We start from the raw sequence: 21,246 nt of genomic DNA, 5'->3' as shown, positions 1-21,246 counted from the left end.
AAGTAACAATAAACATGAGTTGCCTTACGCACACATTTCCAGTTGAGCTAAACAAGGCAATACTTTGCCTTCTTGTTTAGCATTTGTGTGCTTTTTGTTGGTGATTTTGCTGTTTAAAATGGTCTCCAAGTATAGTGCTTAAGTGCCATCTGAAGTTCCTAAGCAAAAGTTGATACATGGACTATATAAAACTCTCTGGCGTAAAGTTTTCACTATTTGTAATTTACTAATCATCCTGCTTTTCTCTACTTAAATGCAAACAGATTAACAGTACAGCAACAGTCTAAAATATTTTGAGATGTGGACTGGATTTTTTTTTTTTTTGGAACATTAAACTTACTGTCCGATTTAGGAAGCCAAGTTAGAAAATATGTCTGGAATACTAGTCATTTCAGAGGTTAGTGCTTTTTATAAATTTAAAATAGATGAGGTACTGAAAACGAGCAGTTACGTTTTACTCATTAAATAATCCAATAAGATAATTCTAATGCTTAATAAATCTCTGAAGAACAATTTTTATATCAAAGTATAATACAGGCCCAGAATGAGCTGGTAAAAACTGCAAGTGAAAAAATTGCAATACACACTATGCTAAGAAAGTATTTTAAAAAGTAATCCTATAATGCTGTGATAAGAATCAGAAGCACAGTTATAATTCTGCAGCTCAGTTTCACAAAGAAATAAGCATATTCTGTTTTTGTCTAGTAATACACAGGACAACTTAACAAAAAGAATGCAATATTATAATATGCAAGACTGTGAAGCGAAATTAGGTATCAGTAATAATTAATATTGTTCAGAACAGTTAAGTCACTGAATACTGCATACCATTTAAAATATCATATACTTTTTATATTGACAGTAATGTTTTGAAGAATGATTTAAGACATCAAACATGTACCTTTATTATAATAAAACATACTGCCTTACTGATTTTTTCTATTAAAACATCAAAAGCTGACATTGTCCTTATTTCTTAGATGTACACACATGCACAAATTTACAATGTCAAATTATACTACTTTTTAAAAGTACATTGAAAAAAAAAAATAGTACATCGAAATAATTTGCTGAACTTAGCAAACATCTGAAGATACACCACTAAAGGCTTTTCATAAGCAAAAGAGAGAATTAACTGTTACCTATCACAGCAGCACAGTAATAAGTGTGACAGTAAGAAAAGATGCAGAGAAAACAACACTGAAACATGAGAATTGCAGCTCAGTCCAAAGGGGCAGCATGTGTTAGAGAATCAGACAGACATGTGCTTCTGCTCTACTTTATCAGAGACTAGCTGCGTGATCTTGGGAAAAAATAACAGATTAACCTATTTAAACCTAAGTTTTCTCATCTGTAAAATGGAGACAACAATATAAACGTAATAGGATGTGTAGTAAATGGAACACAAAGTAGTTAGGAAAATGCCCTTTAAAAACTCAATTAATGGTCACTATTATCGATATTTTATTACTACTGATGTTATTAAAAGCAGCTTTGAAAAGCAATTTCTTAACTATGAAACATTTAAAATACATTGGTTCATACTCATTTTTCTAATAAAACTGTTTTATTCTAGTATATAGTGAGTAGCTCAGCTATGTTAAATTATTAAACATTTGTTTAAACAAACAAAAATTGTTTTAGATAAGACCTTTATAACCAAAGGATATCATTCCAAAACCAGAAGAACCATGTCACATACATCCAAAATTTGGTTGCCAAATATATTCCAAGGGGCAATGCACTATGCATTGAATGATCAAAAAAGGATCTGTAAGACACAAGTTTTATAAAATGTGAACTCTATATTTCATTGTAAAAATGACTATTTATTTAAATGAAAATTACATCTATTCCGCATAGTAAACTTTTTAACAAAACCCAGAAATTCAGGATGCTTAAATATGAAGGCTGTTTTCCACAGTAATCAGTAACACATAATGCACAGCTGAATGACTCAAGTCTGAAGCTAATTCATCAAGAATTAGAATTATATTCTATATACGTTCCAACTTTAGAATTTCATTGTATTCCTATTCTTTTAAATAAAAAAACCCACTTTAGCATATATAGTAACTCTGTCATCCAGCTTGCTACTCACCAAAGGCATGTTATAATTTTAACAAATGAGGCAAAGCAATCCCCAAGTTTTTCACTGCATCATTATTTCTCCTTACCTACACATTCCCACTAAGCTTTCAGTACATCTTTTCAAAGAGAATGAACCAGCTAGTTTGGAGGGATTAAAGGTCATTATTTACGGCATTTAGAATTCAGGAAAAAATAAACACTGATAAATTTTATTAAACACTAAGCAGGACTATGTATGCTTAGCAACCATCCATGTATGCTAAGAAGGCAGAACTGGTGAATTCTTACTCACACCTCTTGGTGAAAGTAAACACTAAAATAAGATTAGGTTTCCTCCTGAGAGTTACCACACTGGCGCCCTACCATTCACTCTCATCTCTGTGAATTATTTTCAGAACTCTCTTGTGAAATTCTGGTGAAAACAAAATACTAAAGGAATGGAAATTAGGTGGGAAATTCTGGACCATAAATAACTTCTAGTTTGCTGGGACAAACTTTAGGGCAATAGGAACAGGAACTAAGGATAAGCAGCAAACAGAACAAACACAATGTTTAGAGAACAAAGGAGAAAATCTTAAAAAACAACCGAGCCCACTTCATATGCTTAGAATCTTCAAATGCTTAGATGTTCCCTTGAGTTAAAACTAAACCTCTTTCTTGCATACTGCCTATGACCAGAGAAAACTTAATTTCTATGGAAAGGTAAGCTCAGGCACTATACTTATCCAGAAATAAGCAATATATTACATTCAGAGTTCAACAAACTCACGTTCATGTCTATTGAAAAGTTTTAAAACTGTATTTTAGCCTTAAAAATGTTAGACTTAATCACTAAAAGTACCTTTACAGTCATTTTTCACAACGATGTTAAAAACGTTAAAGATGTCAGATATAAATTTGCCAAAAATTCTTCCACATTACATTAAGATCAAACATGTTACATAAAGGCAGTGTTCTAAATATACATTAATTTTACATAGCCAGGTGCAAATTATGACTTTTACCTGTCTGGTTAAAAATACAGTTAAAAACAACACACTTACTTTGAAAGAAACTGTACTGTAGCCCAAACACCACCATACATTAGCCCTTTAATGAGCCAAGAATCAATATTTAGGTCTGCTATAAACCCAACCAGCCAAATAACTAGGAAAGGAGTTCCCAGCATTACTTTCTGCCGAAATTCCTGGACAGGAAAAAAAAAAAATAAAAAGTTTTCATGTTTCAAGTAACCTCAATGTGAATCACTGTTACCTTTGTGAAAACACACAACAGAGGTGAAATTATCAAATATACCTACTATGTGCAGAAAGTATTCAAGGTGCTAGTCTGTTTTCTAGGAAGAGGTATTAAATAAGCAATTTAAAAGTACTTGGTTAAAGTTGTGGAAAATGAGAACATGAGCTATAAGAGTGGGTTTAGACAGTCAGATACAGAAGCCAGCAGGTACCACCTGCTAACATATGGATGGGCTAAAAACCGTTCATGAAAATAATAGCCGATTTTAACAAGTGTATTGACATCGAAGGAGACAAAGGCGACAGAATGACTGAAGGCCTAACAGCTGCATCAGAGAAGGAGAACTGTGTATGTAACCTGGAGAGGATATTTTGAATGATACATGTAAATAGTATATTATAATACCAAAGTAAGAGAATAAAATCAATTTTATTTAGAGTCCCAGAGATCACAGAATAGAGATGATGTGCCTCTGAACATGCGTCAAAGTACAGTGCTTAAAACTTCAGCTGTAGTACCATTTCATTTTTGTACTGGTCTAACTGTTAGAAATACTGCTAAGTACAAAACCTGCCCGCTTCCTTCTAACAGCTATTACAACCGTATCTTTGGAGCAACACACAGTCTATTGCCTCTTCTACGTAACAACCCTTCACAGATTTATAGGCAGCCATTAAGTCTTGAGTTATGTTAAAGGACAAAATTATATAAGATATTCCAATTGCGATCTAACAAAGCTCAGAGTGTAAACATTACTCTCCTCATTGAATATGTACCTTTTTGAAGGCCAAGATTACATCAGACCTTTTTTGGCACCCCTTTCATACCATTGGCTTCTAATGAAATAAACACTTTTTTCATATAAATGACTGTTTTCCCCAATTCAGTCACTGTAATTCATATACTGAACTAACTGTGTAATTTTAACTTAGACTAATAATTAAACACATCAACTTCAGAGTTTAATTTTATGCTGTTGTGAAATATCATCATTCCAATTTCTTTTTTATCTCTATTATGTGTGAATTTTGTATCAAGACATTAGAGAACGTGTAATTGAGAAGAGTATATGAGTAAGGGTAGATATTGGTGGGAGAGAAGGTGAACGTGTGGCATTTGAAAAGGTATTTTCTAAAATTATCTTTAATCTGGCTTGTTTTTAGTCAAGACATTTGTTTCCCCCCAGCAATGGGCACATTTTGGTCCTTATTAAAAATTAAGACACAATTTATATACAGTGAAATTCACCCTTTTTTGTGTATACTTCTCTGAGTTTTGATGAATATACACAGTTGTGTAACAAGCGTGAATATCAAGACACAGCACAGCCCCATCAAGCCCGCAAACACCCTGTGCCACAAGGCACAGCCCTGGCAAACACAAGTCTGCTTTCTGTCCTTTGACTTTTTCCTTTGCATGCATGTCACATGAAAGGGGTCACACTTAATGCAGTCTTTTAAATCTGGTCTCTTTCACTTAGGTAACGCATCTGACATTCATCCATTTGTTTCGTGTGTCAGTAGTAAGTTCCTTTTGAAGGCTGAGTAGTATTCCATTAAGAGTTTAACACAGTCTGCCTATCCACTTCCCAGCTGAGAGACTATGCTTGTTCCCAGTCTCTGATTGTAAAGAAAGCCATCAGAAACATTGACATATCATTTTTTGTGTGAACACTGGCTCATTTCACCCGGTTAAAAACCTACGTGTGTGATTCCTGGATGTTTTTCAAGCTGTCATTTAACACACATATTACAATATTGTAAAGATGTAATGGTGATATGCTGCTTTTATAGATACAGAAAATTTTATATTTAATTACAGAATTTTTCAAATATGTAGTAAATTTGAAGGGATTTTGAAGTGAATCTACCACCCAGATTCAATTCAGTTCTTTAACTACACTTTTTGTTTTTAAATAATTGCAATTTTTAATCTATTTTAAAAACTGATGTACAGTTAATTTATACTGTTAAATTAGCTTCAAGTGTACAGCAAAGTAATGTCAGTCATACATATAAAGCAATGTTCACATACCTTCTTTTTCAGATTCTTTCCCATTATAGATTATTACAAGACACTGAATATATTTCCCTGTGCTACTATACAGTAGGCCCCTGTTGCTTATCTATTTTATACATAGGAGTGCACAGATGGAACTTATCTCCCCCACCCCTCATCCTTTCTGGTCACCATGCTTCTTTCCATGTCTGTGAGTCTATTTCCATTTGGTAAAGACATGCATTTATGTCAGTTTTTAAGATCCCACACGTAAGTGATGTTATATATTTGTCTTTCTCTGGCTTAATACGGTTCTTAGCTTCATCCATGCTGCAGCAAATGGCATTAGTTCATTTTTTATGGCTGAGTAATATTCCACTCTGTATATATACCATCCTTATCTTATTTAGACTTCCCTGGTGGCTCAGTTGGTAAAGCGTCTGTCTGCAATGCAGGACACCCGCGTTTGATCCCCGGGTCGGGAAGATCCCCTGGAGAAGGAAATGGCAACCCACTCCAGTATTCTCGCCTGGAAAACCCCATGGACAGAGGAGCCTCTTAGGCTGCAATCCATGGGGCCGCAAAGAGTCGGACACGACTGAGCGACTTCACTTTCACTTATCTTATTTAGGCTGCTTCCATGTCTTGGCTATTATAAATAGTGCTGCTATGAAAATTGGGGTGTATATATCTTTTTGAAATAGAGTTTTATCTGGATACATGCCCAGGAGTGGGATTGCTTGATCATATGGTAACTATTTTCAGTTTTTTAAGGAACCTCCATACTGTTCCCCATAGTGACTGCACCAATTTACATTCCCACCAAAAGCATAGGAGAGTTCCCTTTTCTCCACAATCTCTCCAGCATATATTATCTGTAGACATTTTAATGATGCCCATTCTGATTAGCGGGCTTCCCCGGTGGGACTAATGGTGGCAAAGAATCCACCTGCCAATGCAGGAGATGCAAGAGAGATGGGTTCAATCCCTGGGTTGGGAAGATCCCCTGGAGGAGGAAATGGCAACCTGTTTCATATTCTTGCCTGGAAAATTCCATGAACAGAAGGACCTGCTGGGCTACAGGTTCCACAGGGTCACCAAGAACTGGACATGACTGAGCACACAGGAGAAAGAGGAACATTGGTGGGAGCAGGATTAGGCGGCAGGGTGCTCTGCTGCCAATCTGTGAATATGCAAACACATACTGACCGGGGTGAGGTGGCACCTCATTGTAATTTGGATTTGCATTTCTCTAATAATAAGTGATAATGAGCATCTTCTCATGGCCATCTGTATGTCTTCTTTGGAGGAATGTCTCTTTAGGTCTTTCACCCTTTTTTTTGATCGGGTTTTCTTTTTTTACGGTAAGCTATTATGAGCTTTTTATTTTAGAAATTAATCCCTTGATGGCAGCATCATTTACAAATATTTTCTCCCATCCCGCAGGTTGTCTGTTTTGTTTATGCTTTCCTTTGCAAAAGCTTTTAAGTTTAATTCGGTCCCATTTGTTTCTTTTTGTTTTTATTTCCATTACTCTTTAGAGATGGATCTGAAAAATATTATCATGATTTATGTCAAAGAGTGTTCTGCTTGTTTTCCTCTAGGAGCTTCACAGTATCCAGTTCTACGTTTAGGTCTTTAATCTATTTTGAGCTTATTTTTATACACGGTGTTAGAGAAAGTTCTAATTTCATTCTTTCACATGAAGCTGTCAAGTTTTCCCAGCACCCACTTCTCAAAGGGACTGCCTTATTTTCATTGTATATTTCTTCCTGCTTTGTTGTAGATAACTGACCCTAACTGCATGGGTTTCTTGCTGGGCTTTCTGTCCTATTCCACTGATCCATATACATCTGCTTCTGTGCCAGTACCATACTGTTTTGATTACCGTAGCTTTGTAGTATAGTCTGAAGTCAGGGAGCATGATTCTCCCAGTTCCCCTTTTCCTTTCTCAAGATTGTTTTGGCTATTCCAGGTCTTTTGTGTTTCCAAAGAAATTGTAAAATTTTTTGTTCTAGGTCAAAGAAAAATGCCATCAGTAATTTGATAGTGATTGTGCTGAATCGGCCTTGGGTAGTATGGTCATTTTAACAATATCGATTATTTCAATTCAAGAACACCATATATCTTTCCATCTGTTTGTGTCATCTTCAATTTCTCTTACTAGTAGCTTATAGTTTTTTTGAAGAGTACAGGTGTTTTATCTCCTTAGATAGGTTTATTCCTAGGTACTTTATTCTTTTTGATGCAATGGTAAATGAGATTGTTTCCTTAATTTCCCATTTTGATATTTCATTGATAGTGTATAGAAATGCAACAGATTTCTATATATTAGATTTGCATCCAGTAACCTTATCAAATTCACTGATGAGCACTAGCAGTTTTCCACTAGCATCATTAGAATTTTCCATATATAGTATAATGTCACCTGCAAACAGGGACAGCTTGGCTTTTCATTCATAATTTTCTGGGCATTCATTGGGTTACTACACATACCATTAGTTCATTCCTGTTTATTTCTGAGGAATATTTCACAGAATGAATGTGTTAGTTTGTTTAATCATTCACCCACTGAAGGACTTTGGGGTTTTTTCCATTTGGGGTCTATTATGAATACATGAACGAATATTATGAATACATGAGTATGAATGCTATAAACATTCACATACAAATCTTTGTGTGAACGTCAGTTTTCCCTTTTCTGGGATAAACGCTTAAGAGTATGATTTCTGGGTTGTATGGAACTACGTGTTCCGAACTGCTCTCCAGGGTGCTGTATTGCTTTACATGTCTGCCAGCAATGTCTGAGCCTCTCAGCACCCTCATCAGCATCTGGCGGTGCAGTAACTTTTTACTGCAGCTATTCAGATAGGTATATAACAGTAAGTCACTGCAGTTTCAATTTGAATTTTCCAAATGACTAAAACGATGTTGAAGATTTTTTCATGTGCCTGTCACTTTTATACCTTTTTTGGTAAAAATGTCTCTTCTCTAAACTATTTTCTAATCGGATCATTCGATTCTACACTTTTGAGGTTTGAAAGCTCTTAGTACATCTTGGCAACTAGTCCCTTCGTTGGATATGCGGCTTGTAGATTCTTTATCCCAGTCTGTAGTCTTCATTTTCATTTTCATAACAGAGTCTTTCACAGAACGTAAGTTTTAATTTTGATTCAAGTCTGAATGATCAATTTTTACCTTTATGGATCATGCTTTTTATATCAAATCTCTGTATAGCCCTAGATTTTTAGGTTTTACATTTCACATTTAAGTCTTCAACAGTTGTGAGTTAGTTTATTAATGCAGTATGAGGTCTGAGTAGAGGTTTATTTTTTTGCCTATGCATGTCCAGATGCTCCAATATCAATTGTTGAAAAGGCTATGTTTCCTCCACTGAATCGTTTTTATACATCTGTCAAACATCTGTGGGCACATCTTCGTGATTCTAACTCTAGGCTCTCTATTCTGTTTCACTGGTTATTTTATGTCTCCAGAAATATTACTGAGTCTTGACCACTGAAGCTATATATATAGCAGGTGTTAAAACTGCAGACAGTGATTCTTCTTTTTCAAAATTGTTTTAGGTATTCTAAGTCTACTGCCTTTCCAAGGAAGTTTTGGCTATACAAAAAAAAAAAAAGAAAAAAATCTTGCCAGGATTTGAGAACAACTGATATATTTACTACACTGAATCTTCCAATTCATGAACACAGTAAGTCTCCCCACTTACTTAGATCATCCTTGATTTCTTTCATTGGCATTTAAAATTTTTTCAGCATACAAGTTACTTTACAACAATTTACAGAGCAACTCTCCAGGAAAATAACCTGAAGACTAGCAGATAAGATTTTTCATAACTAAAGAAATAAAGGTGGAACCACAATGAGATGGCAGGAAGGGGTGAACACAGTATAATCAGAGCTCATATCACCAGGATCAGTGGACTTACAAATGGAAGGAGTATCACAATCCTAGAGGTCTTCCCCAAGGAAGAAGTGGTTTAAGCCCTATGTGGGGCTCCCCAGCCAAGGGTCCTCCTATACTAGGATGAAAAGCTTCCACACATCTGGCTTTGAAAACCAACAGGACCCATTTCAGGAGAGCTGGAGGTCCACAGGAAACAGAGATTCTGTTTTAAAGGACACTGGCAAAATTCAGACGCTCCAAAGTATGAGCACAAAGAGGCAATAGTTAGAAGCCTGGAACAGATCTACCAGCTAAGCCTGAAGAGTCCTCTGGAGCGGCAGAAAGCAAATAAAAGACCCCTACATATACAGAAACTGGTGGCAGCTATTTTGGGGAACTTCTTTTACCCTAATAACACTAGGTTTCTCTGGAGGCTCAGCTGGTAAAGAATCCATCTCCAATGCGGGAGACCTGGGTTCAATCCCTGGGTTGGGAAGATCCCCTGGAGAAGGGAAAGGCTACCCACTACAGTATTCTGGCCTAGAGAATTCCATGGACTGTATTGTCCAAGGGGTCACAAAGAGTTGGACACAACTGAGCAACTTTCACTTTCACTAACACTAGGGTTGGAAAGAAGCATTTTAGAATCCTCCCTCTAGCCTATCGGTCCCCAGAACCTGGCCCCAACCCTCCATCCGGGCAGCACACCGCAAGCACTGCCCCTACCACCGCCTGGGGCCACCCAAACAGCCAACCAATCAGTATGTCATACTACAATAACAAACTGAAGAATAAAAATCATATGATTATCTCAGGAGATACATAAAAAGTTTTTAACAAAATTCAACATTCATTTATGACAAAAACCTCAACAAAAGTGGGTATACAGGAAACATATCTCAATATAAAAAAGGCCATATATGACAAACCCACAGGTAACATCATACTCAATAGTAAAAAGTTGAAAGCATTTCCTCTAAGGTCAGGAACAAGACAAAGATGCACACTCTTCCGCAGCGGTGAGACAAGAAAAAGAAAAGAAGAATCCAGACTGGAAAGGAAGAAGTAAAGCTGTCGATGTTTGCAGGTGACATGACACTATGCATAAGACATCACCAAAAGTCTATTAGAGCTGACAGGTGAACTGAGCAGTTACAAGACATAAGACTAATGAACTGAACTCTGTTGGTTCACACACTAATAACCAACGAGAAAGAGAAATTAAGAAAACAATCCCATCTACAAGTACATCAGAAACAATTCAATACCGAGTAATAAATCTAACCAAAGAGGTAGAAGATTTATACTCTGAAAACTGTTAAGACATTGGTAAAAGAAACTGAAGATGGCACAACAGATGGAAAAACATACCATTCTCACAGACTAGAAGAACTAATATTGTAAGTGACCGTATTACCCAAGGCAATTTACAGATCCAGTGTGGTCCTTATCAGAATACCAATGGCACTTTTCACAGAGCTAAAACAAGCAATTCTACAGTTTGCATGGAAACACAAATGACCTGAATAGCCAAAGCAATCTTGAGAAAGAAGAACAAAGCCAAAATATCACATTCCTTGATTTCACATTATACCGCACAGGTACAACAATCAACACAGCACAGCACTGGCACCGAAACGGACACACCAGCCACTCATCGGTGAAACGCAACTCAAAACCAGCAGAGGGTGCCACCTCAGACCTGCAAGAGTGGATATCAGTAAAGGAGATGAGAAAAAACAAACGCTGGTGAGGATGTGGAGAAAAGGAAATCCTTGCCCACTACTGGTGTAACTGTAAATCGGTACAGGCACTACGGATGGTCCGCAAAAAGTTAAAACCAGAACTGCCACATGTCCCAGAAATATCACTTCTGGGTATCTACCCAAAGAAAACAAAAGGACTAAACAGAAAACATATTTACACCTCAGTGTTCACTGCAGTATTATTTACTGTAGCCATGATATAAAAGGAACTTAAGTGCCCACTGAGGTATGAATGGATACAGAAGGTGTCATCTATACATATAATGGAATATTACTCAGCCATTAAAGAGAGTGGAGTCTTGCTATTTGTGGCAACATGGATGGACTGAGAGGTATTATGCCAGGTGGAATAAGTCAGAGAAAGACAAATAGTACTACCATGTGGTCTCACTTACATGGGAAATCTAAAAATACAAACAAAACAAAAACAGACACAGAGATACCGGAGGGGAAGGGGCTGCGGCTGAAAGAGATTAAGAGGTACGAACCTCCAATTATAAAATTAATAAGCCATAGGATGTTATATTGTACTTAGAGTACCCACTAAAAAAGGTATTCAAAGAGATATAAATTCTGAAAAGCTTTTATAGATAGTTATGAAAAGTTTATCAGTAACTCACAAGAAGATAGGAAAAAGAAAACAGAAACAAAACCAGAACAAATGGAAAACAGCATAAGGAATATGGTCAATAATATTATAACAAATGTATATAGGAAAAATGATTACTAGACTTAATATGGTGATCATTTCACAATGTATACAAATGTCACGTCACTATGCAGTACATCTGAAACTGACATAATATTGGACATCAACTATATTTCAATTTTAAAAGTAAAGTAAAAAATAATAATAAAAAAAGAAAATAGAAAAACAACAACAAAAAAAGTTATGTTTATACTATACTATAGTGTATTAATACCCTTATGTCAAAAAAAAGCATATCTTTTAATTTAAAAATATTGCTAAAAAATTGCTAAAAAGTGCTAACCATCACGTGAGCCTTCATCAAGTCATAATCTTTTTGCTGGCGGAGGGTTTGAAATACTGCAAGAATTACCAAAATGTGACACAGAGACATGAAATAAGCAAATGCTGTTGAAACTGGCACCAACAAGACTTACTTGATGCCGCTTGCCACAAAACTTCACTTGTTAAAAAAAAGAAGAAATATCTGTGAAACGCAATAAAATGAGATATACCTGGAGTTTTCCTTTTTGTACTGTCTTTGCCTGCTTTTGGAATCATACGTCATTTCTATTCTGCTACTTGCCCATACAAGTAACTTTTCAATATTCTTGTAGGTGAAGTGAGTTTCTTACAGACAGCATATAGTTGAGTCATGGATAATTCACACTGCCGATATCGGTCTTTTAATTGGTATATTTTGACCATTTATAGTTATTCTGGGCTTTCCAAGTGGCACTACTGGTAAAGAACCTGTCTGCCAATACAAGAGACTTAGAGATAAGGGTTCAATCCCTGGGTCAGGAATATCCCCTGGAGGAGGACACGGCAACCCACTCCAGGATTTTTGCCTGGAGAACCCCATGGGCAGAGGAGAGCTTCAGTCCAGAGGGTCGCAGAGAGTCGGACGTGACTAAAGCGACTTAGCACACAAACAGTTACTCTAACTACTGATATGTTAGGATGCTGCTGCTGCTAAGTTGCCTCAGTCGTGTTAGACTCTGTGTGACCCCATAGACAGCAGCCCATCAGGCTCCACCATCGCTGGGATTCTCCAGGCAAGAACACTAGAGTGGGTTGCCATTTCCTTCTCCAATGCATTAAAGTGAAAAGTGAAAGTGAAGTCGCTCAGTCGTGTCTGACTCTTAGCATGGACTGCAGCCCACCAGGCTCCTCTGTCCTTGGAATTTTCCAGGCAAGAGTACTGGGGTGGGGTGCCACTGCCTTCTCCAATATGTTAGGATATAAATCCATAATTTAACGTTTTGTTTTCCATTTGTTCTGTTTTTGTTTCTGTTTTCTTTTTCCTATCTTCTTGTGAGTTACTGATAAACTTTTCATAACTATCTTTAAAAGCTTTTCAGAATTTATATCTCTTTGAAGACCTTTTTTAGTGGCTACTCTAAGTACAATATAAATATAACATCACAGTATACTGGCTGCAGTCACCATCTGCAGTGATTTTGGAGCCCAAAATAATAAAGTCTGACACTGTTTCTACTGCTTCCCCACCTATTTCCCATGAAGTGATGGGACCAGATTGCCATGATCTTCGTCTTCTGAATGTTGAGCTTTAAGCCAACTGAACTGAACTGAACAGTATACTGGTGTCATCATTTCACCAATCTAAGTGAAGTGTGGAAACCTTACCTCCATTATCCTCTCTCTGTCCTTACCTGTCTACAATATAAGCTGTCTCAAAACTGTTTTCTACATGCATTCAGATCCACAGCAAACAATACTGTGATGTTTGTTCCGACTGTCACGTAGTTTGGCAGAGGCAGAACAAGAAGGAAGTCTACTGTATCTGCCTGCAATTTTGCTTACTTGACATTATGTTCCAAGAGTCTTTCTTTTATCACTTCCTGTCTGTCTAAAGAACGCCTCTTAGCCACTTTCAGGGCAGGACTCAGTTCAGTTCAGTCGCTCAGTCGTGTCCGACTCCTTGCGACCCCATGAATCGCAGCATGCCAAGCCTCCCTGTCCATCACCAACTCCCGGAGTTCACTCAGACTCACGTCCATTGAGTCCGTGATGCCATCCAGCCATCTCATCCTCTGTCGTCCCCTTCTCCTCCTGCCCCCAATCCCTCCCAGCATCAGAGTCTTTTCCAAGGAGTCAACTCTTCACATGAGGTGGCCAAAGTCCTGGAGTTTCAGCTTTAGCATCATTCCTTTCAAAGGAATCCCAGGGCTGATCTCCTTCAGAATGGACTGGTTGGATCTCCTTGCAGTCCAAGGGACTCTCAAGAGTCTTCTCCAACACCTCAGTTCAAAAACATCAATTCTTCAGCACTCAGCTTTCTTCAAAATCCAACTCTCACATCCATACATGACCACTGGAAAAACCATACCCTTGTCTAGATGGACCTTTGTTGGCAAAGTAATGTCTCTGTTTTGAATATGCTATCTAGGTTGGTCATCACTTTTCTTCCAAGGAGTAAGCGTCTTTTAATTTCATGGCTGCAATCACCATCTGCAGTGATTCTGGAGCCCCCAAAATAAAGTCTGACACTGTTTCCACTGTTTCCTCATCTATTTCCCATGAAGTGATGGGACCAGATGCTATGATCTTCGTTTTCTGAATGTTGAGCTTTAAGCCAACTTTTTCACTCTCCTCTTTCACTTTCATCAAGAGGCTTTTTAGCTCCTCTTCACTGTCTGCCATAAGGGTGGTGTCATCTGCATATCTGAGGTTATTGATATTTCTCCCGGCAATCTTGATTCCAGCTTGTGCTTCTTCCAGTCCAGCGTTTCTCATGATGTACTCTGCATAGACGTTAAATAAGCAGGGTGACAATATACAGCCTTGACGTACTCCAGAGGCAGGTCAGGTGGTCTGGTATTCCCACCTCTTGAAGAATTTTCCACAGTTTATTGTGATCCACACAGTCAGAGGCTTTGGCATAGTCAATAAAGCAGAAATAGATGTTTTTCTGGAACTCTCTTGCTTTTTCGATGATCCAGCAGATGTTGGCAATTTGATCTCTGGTTCCTCTGCCTTTTCTAAAACCAGCTTGAACATCTGGAAGTTCCCAGTTCACGTACTGCTCAACCCTGGCTTGGAGAATTTTGAGCATTACTTTACTAGCATGTGAGATGAGTGCAACTGTGCGGTAGTTTGAGCTGTCTACAAATTCTGACTTTTCTTTTATCTAAAAACGTGTTCTTCTCCTTCACTCCTGAAACATATTTTCACTGGATATAGGATTCTGAATTGATAGTTCTTTCCATCTGGCATTTGGAAAATGCAGCAGCTGAATAGAAATCCACTATTACTGAATGGTTTTATCCCTACTGGTAAGGGGTGTTTAAGATTTTTATTTTTTGGTCTTTAGCTTCCAGAAGTTTCACTATGATACATTCAGTCTGGATTTTATTGAGTTTAATCTGTTCAGGGTTTGTTCTACTTGTTAACCTACAAGTCTGTCTTTTGCAAAATTTGGGGATTTTTTGGCCATTATATCTTTAAGCATGTTTTCAGCCCCACCCTCTTTTCTTCTGGAACCCCAATCATATCAATGTTAGATATACTGTTATAACCACAGGCCCCTAAGGTTCTTTTCTGTTTGTTTTCATCGTTTATTTCCTTTTGTTGTCTTCAAGGTCATTGATTCTTTTCTCTTCTCTTCTGCTGTTGAACTCATCCACTGACTTTTAAAAATTTTTTGGTTATTTTCAGTTTTACAATTTCCATTTGGTTCTTATTTACAGTCTATTTCTATATTTCTATTTCTTCACTAAGCCTCTATTTTTCACTTGTTTCAAGTGTGCTCATAAGTATTCACTGAAGGCTTTTTATGATGATTGTTTTAAAATCTTTTGTCACATAATTCTAACATCTTTGATATTACACTGGCATTTAATGATTCTCTTTTCATTCAGTCGGATCTTCTTGATTCTTGTTTTGATGAACAACTTCTTTTTGAAACCTAGACATTTGGGGTATTATGAGACACTGGATCGTATTTAAACCGTTCGTGTGGATTCCTCTGATGCAGGCAGAGGAACACCTTCTCATTACTGGCAGGTTAGGTGAAGTCCAGGCTGCCAAGCGGGCCTTCACTGACACTGAGGAGGGGCTTCCTCATTACTGAAGGGCAGAGGTGGGGCTCCCAAGTCCCCAGTGCCCCTCACTGGTGACCTCCCTGGCTGGGAGTGCCCCATTCCTGTTTCCTACATGATCGCCACTAACACAGCAGGGGAAGGGAGCTCACTGACAGCGTGTGTGGACGAAAACCCCGGCTCTCTACCCAACCTTCCCTGACCCCACCCCAGGAGAGAACCTGGGGCACATCACTGTAGCACGGTAAGGCTGGAAAGCTAGGTCTTTGCTGGTTCGAGTCAGGGTGGGTCCACAGTTTTTTCTGTTGTTTCTGGCTGTAGCAGAAATTTATTTTCTAAAAGTTTCTACCTTGCCAAATATGCTGTCTCTTTTATGGTCTTTGGTTTAAGGGCAAGCTTTTGGGGGAGCTGTTTTAGTCTGTACCCATTCATGATTCTGGGTTGTTGGCCTTGTCAGTTCCTCTTCTGGAAAATATGAAGCAAAAAAAGAAAAAGGAGGGAACTCACCACCACGTTACTCTTTGGATCCTTAGCTCCCTAACTCTCTTGCCTTCTTCTCTCCATCCTCAGTCTTCCTATATTTGTTTTGTACATAATATCCAGGTTCTTTAGTTGTACTTGGCAAGAAGGAATAGGGAAAAATACAACTACTCCATCTTCCCAGATTTATTTTCACATAATTAATAAAAAACATTAGAGAGTAATACTTGTGAGATTTTCACTGCTAACAGAAGGGATCCTGGGTTTTTAAATGTTGAGAAACACTAATTTAGAGATTTCCTTATAACTCATCAAGATTCCTTTCATATCTGTCTACTATCAGTGTCCAAAAATAATTTTTTTTCTTTTTGGGCTGACTTATTTTTAGTAAAAAGCTATTGAGTCTTGGGCGTTCTCTTGTTTAGTTTTAAATACAGAACATACTTCACAGACTAGCAAATCCAGTCATGTTCATAATTTAAATTTTTCTAATGTGAGATGGAAAGAGAATAGTCTATACAAATGCAAATATTTAATTTCACAAAGCCCCAGTTAATGAAATCATGAATTTTTATCTAGTGATTGCTTTAGATTACATAATATTTTTAAAGCTACTAATGCAAAAAAGCTTAAACAAAAAAACCAGGAATATACAACTTCTGAACTGATCACATTAATATACACAAATGTTAATAAAATTGTGCAGAACTTTTTAATGCAGCTCTCTTCTTAAAAGAAACTGTATTCAAACACATAACCCTGATATACAGTTCATTACTGCTATAATAAATACTTTTATAAACATCTAAAACTTCACTAAGCAAATGAAAGCACAAAGATAATGAGGCGTTCCAGAGCAACAAAAGACATTTTTATTAGTGGCCTAGTTATTATGAGAAATTAGCCATTTTTTACTCTGTTGAGCAAAACTGCTCTAAATCCTGGAGGACAGAGCGACGTCAGAGTATTGGGGTGGCCAAAAAGTTTGTTTAAAAGTTTCCATAACACTGTATGGAAAAACCAGAAGAAACTTTGGGGCCAACTCAATAAATAATTAACTATTTTTAATATCATATCTAAATAGTAAAATGAAAAGATGATATGACATGCAAAAACTGCTTCTCAGACTCATATATGGGGCTGAAAATGGCCAAGTTTATAAACTACAAATCTAATTCTTCTGATGTCTAAGTAGTGGACCAATGGACTTTTCAGCTCATTAGGACATTAAGGAAGTCTAAATCCTACATATCAATGAGGCATGCTTTCAAATCTGTTTTCCTTTACCCCAAACTTATTTTGTTTTGGTAACAGATAGATCAGTGTTAACTTTATATAAAAGTATCACCATTAGAACCGCCTGAATAAGACATATATGATGCCCAAGGCGTAATGCCATTCAACTTGTGATTACTGACAAGTCAGCAAATATCTCATCAATTATTCAGAAATACCAAAAACTATCAGTCAGCTAGTCTTTCCTTTTAAGGAAATAAATTTTTCAGGAATACAGATCCTTCTTTTGGGGAAAATGTTCTTAGTTTTGAAGTCATACAATTAGACAATTAAGGGCAAAAATCACACAGTTTAAAACTGAAGATTTTATGGAAGATTTAAAATGAGCTTTCTATAGAGAATAGAATAATAAGTTTCTCTCTCTCAACGAAAGTTACAACATATTACAAAAGAATGGAAGGCTTAAATTAACTATAGAGATGTAAGTAGTTTCAAAATATATAAGGACTAAGATTTTTCACAATTTATTATTATTATACTAACAAATACACTTAGAAGGAAAAGTTTTATTATCTCTCTATAAAAACTTAACAAAGGCCAGCTGAATTAAAGTTTATGTTAGCAGTGAACAGGCATCTAAACAATTTCACATATACCCATCCTTCTTAAAACTTTGGTCTCTACCTTTATTTAGCTGGGTGAAATAATACTTTAAAACACTGCACTGGCCAGTGCCAAGACTAAAGCCTATACACACGCTGAGAAAATGTGCTTATGAATTTTACTCAAAAAGACTCTCTGTTGAAAATCTTCAGTCACGGATTTACCTTATCAGCTTTCAGCTTTCTAAGGAAGGATGGATTGTCATATCCCTTTGCTTGCCGTGCCTCTTGCAGATGGTTGATCATCCACACATTTTTTCTCTGCTTTGCCAAATCAAGTGCTGATTCGCCCTGATGATATAAGCAGAAGAAATTCACATTAAAAAAAAAAGAAAACAAAGAAAAAGTAGAATATTTTAGTTACTAGCTAAAATTAAAGCACTTTCACAAAGATAAACGGACAGCACTATTAATTCATTAACATTGTTTTTACATTTGGCAAAGTCAATTACTAAAAGACTCTAAATTATATATTACTTATGCTTTTCCACTTAAGGTACATTCAGAAAATATATTTACACATCCTATTCTACAGACTATTTCTGGCTTGCATTTTTACTTATTTTAGAGAGTAATCAAAAAGTAGGTATTTTAGCACCTGCTGGATCAGAGGCTATCACTAAGTTTATGCAGTTATTCTAAATTCTTTAAGGGTTTCATTAGGAATAGTAATTGCTACAAACCATCCTGCTATAATACCAAACTGCCAGAAATGTCTCTGTTTAATTTTAGTGACGAAAGAAGTCTAGAGAAAAGAAGAGAGGAGAAAAAGAGAAAACTGCCACTTCTTCTACTATTATGTTGGTATTCTTGATCATGTTAAATTCATTCACCCATCCAGAAACTTCCAAAGAGAACTAGGGCAGTAACAAAAGAGTTAAACTCATGTTAGAGACTTGAAGCTCCCTTTACTTGCAAGAAAAAGAATGCCAGGAAGTATAAATGACCAAAACTAAAACATTTTAAAGGAAGAAACAAGAAATGAGTGTCCCCAATTCTAAATTTATGCTTCTTTATGCCTTTATTAATTAAAAATCATATTTCTCCTTTTGGTAGTTATATACCTACATTTTTATTCTATTTCATAGTCTCCACTTTTATCTACTTCCTTAAAAAGAAAAAATAATTTTGTTTGCCAAAATTTTAAGAATTAAGGATGAATATTCAAAATTACTTTAAAAATGGGAAAAAGTACTGAAATTTTATTTTTAAAAACTGGATGAAAATAAAGAAATAAGGAGGCCTGGGTGCCTTACTCATGAGGGATAATTATTAATCAAATATGGAATACAGTTTATTCAATTTTTAAAAAACACTGAAAAATAAAGAATCAAACAACAAAATAAACACACCACTACCACCAAGAGCAACAGCAATAGCAACACAACTATAAAAACAAAAAGCCTAACCAATCCTTTAATAAAAAGATCAATAGTATTTAATAAGAAATGGGCTAACTTAGGTGAATCTTCCACAAACAGGGATATTTACTTTAAAATGTCCCCTTACCTACTCCAAAATTCTATCACCTAGGTTGTCAGAACCAAACTGAAAGATTACCTGAATAAAAGCACTCCCTTGGGCAACAACTCCCAGAGAATATCCTGCGGTTGCCTCGGTCCAGCTGAGCATCCCTTCCACTACAGGGCCATGTGACACCTAAGGATCGCCTAGATAAAAAGATGGAGGGCGCTTTAAGAAGCCTTTCAACTGCTCCTCTAGTCGTCTGACTACTTTTGTACAGTTCTTTTATTCAGCTGGCAAAACAAACAAGCAATTAATTTTAAAAATTCTACTAAAACCAAGGTTCCAGGTCAAGTCTATATTTGAACACTCCATGTGTTAGCCAAAACAGCAAGTGATAACATGAGCAGTAACAAGAATCATGGAGTATTAGAGCATGTAATTGACTAGTAAGAAAAGACCTTCAGGGGTTTTGGTGAGATAAACACTATGGAAGGTGGAAGACCACTTTTTGCCTAAGTGAGGTTGAATTTCATTATTAAATCTAAGGAAAGTTCTTCCTTGGAGACCATCAAGGTCGGGTACCTAAGAGGTAATGAAAACTATTTTCTGAAAATAGTTTCTTAGTTCTTTTCAAGAAACCATACAAAAGTCTTTCAATATATTAATTAACAAAGCTCAGGAATTTTACATTTTGCACAAGCTAAAAATTATGTCCTTTGATAATTTTAGAAAGAAAAAATTATAAATATATAGGCAGCACTCAAGATTAATTGCCCTCCCCAAACTCAATTCATCTGAATTTATCAACCAAAAACATGTGTAAGGAGGTGAAATATATTTTTTAAATCCACAAATGAGATGCTACCATGAAAAGGGATTACTGCATAGGTCATTTTTCTTAAAGTCTAAGTATCTCAAATCACTCTCTCCCACTATTATTACTATCTCAGAAGATTTATTCTTTGTCACCATTAATTAGGGACATGGTTTTTAAACTCTTTTAAGGCATGTCTGATGAAAGTCTGGCGACTTCCTCGCCAGAAAAATGCTGATACTTTATTCATTAACAATATTAGAGCTCAAAGACCTACCCCTTAACCAAAATCCACTGGTGGGCCCCAGATTAAGAACCTCTAATTGAGGGTATATGGTCATTCCTAATCCTTCTAAGGATAAAATTAGTCATTTTAAAGTGATCTATCATTTAATAATGTCTCCAAAATAAGTTATTATTTTGATAAAAGAATCATTTGTTTATATATTAAAAGAACTGAAACACTCAAATAACTAATTTACAAGGATATAAAGACAGATTCCTAAGAAACTTATGCTTAATTTTATTTAGGAAATAGCTATTTTAGAAGAAATAATCAATAGTTAAATACTATAACATAAAGTATAATTTTTCATATTCTTTGACGAATGTAACTTTTATTAGCTATTAAAGCCATATCCAGATTTACAGGCTCCATCTTGGTACAATTCATGTTTATCACCAGACTTTCTTAAGGCTTAAAATGAAAAAAAGGAAAAATACACAGCTATAAATCAACTTAATCCGTCAAATTCCAGGACAAACAATCTAGGTTGGTTTTTTTTTTTATTTAACGAATTTTTCACATAGCTATGTGACATTCCACAAAGCTAAA

At 36.3% G+C, this 21,246-nt stretch overlaps 1 protein-coding gene across 1 annotated transcript in view; it reads right to left on the bottom strand.

Moving 5' to 3' along the window:
* ZDHHC17 (zinc finger DHHC-type palmitoyltransferase 17) overlaps nt 1–21,246 on the bottom strand; it is a 97,416-nt gene that overhangs the window by 14,081 nt on the left and 62,089 nt on the right. The window contains exons 8-10 of the mRNA XM_052640132.1: nt 18,296–18,421; nt 3,135–3,277; nt 1,671–1,771 (exon numbers count right to left, since the gene is read on the bottom strand). Coding sequence (XP_052496092.1) covers nt 1,671–1,771; nt 3,135–3,277; nt 18,296–18,421 — 370 coding nt within the window. The remainder of the gene's footprint in view (nt 1–1,670; nt 1,772–3,134; nt 3,278–18,295; nt 18,422–21,246) is intronic.

The sequence above is a fragment of the Budorcas taxicolor genome, chromosome 5, assembly GCF_023091745.1.
Source record: "Budorcas taxicolor isolate Tak-1 chromosome 5, Takin1.1, whole genome shotgun sequence".
In the NCBI taxonomy this organism is placed as follows: Eukaryota; Metazoa; Chordata; class Mammalia; order Artiodactyla; family Bovidae; genus Budorcas; species Budorcas taxicolor.
This window is presented reverse-complemented; position numbering and strand designations above follow the sequence as displayed.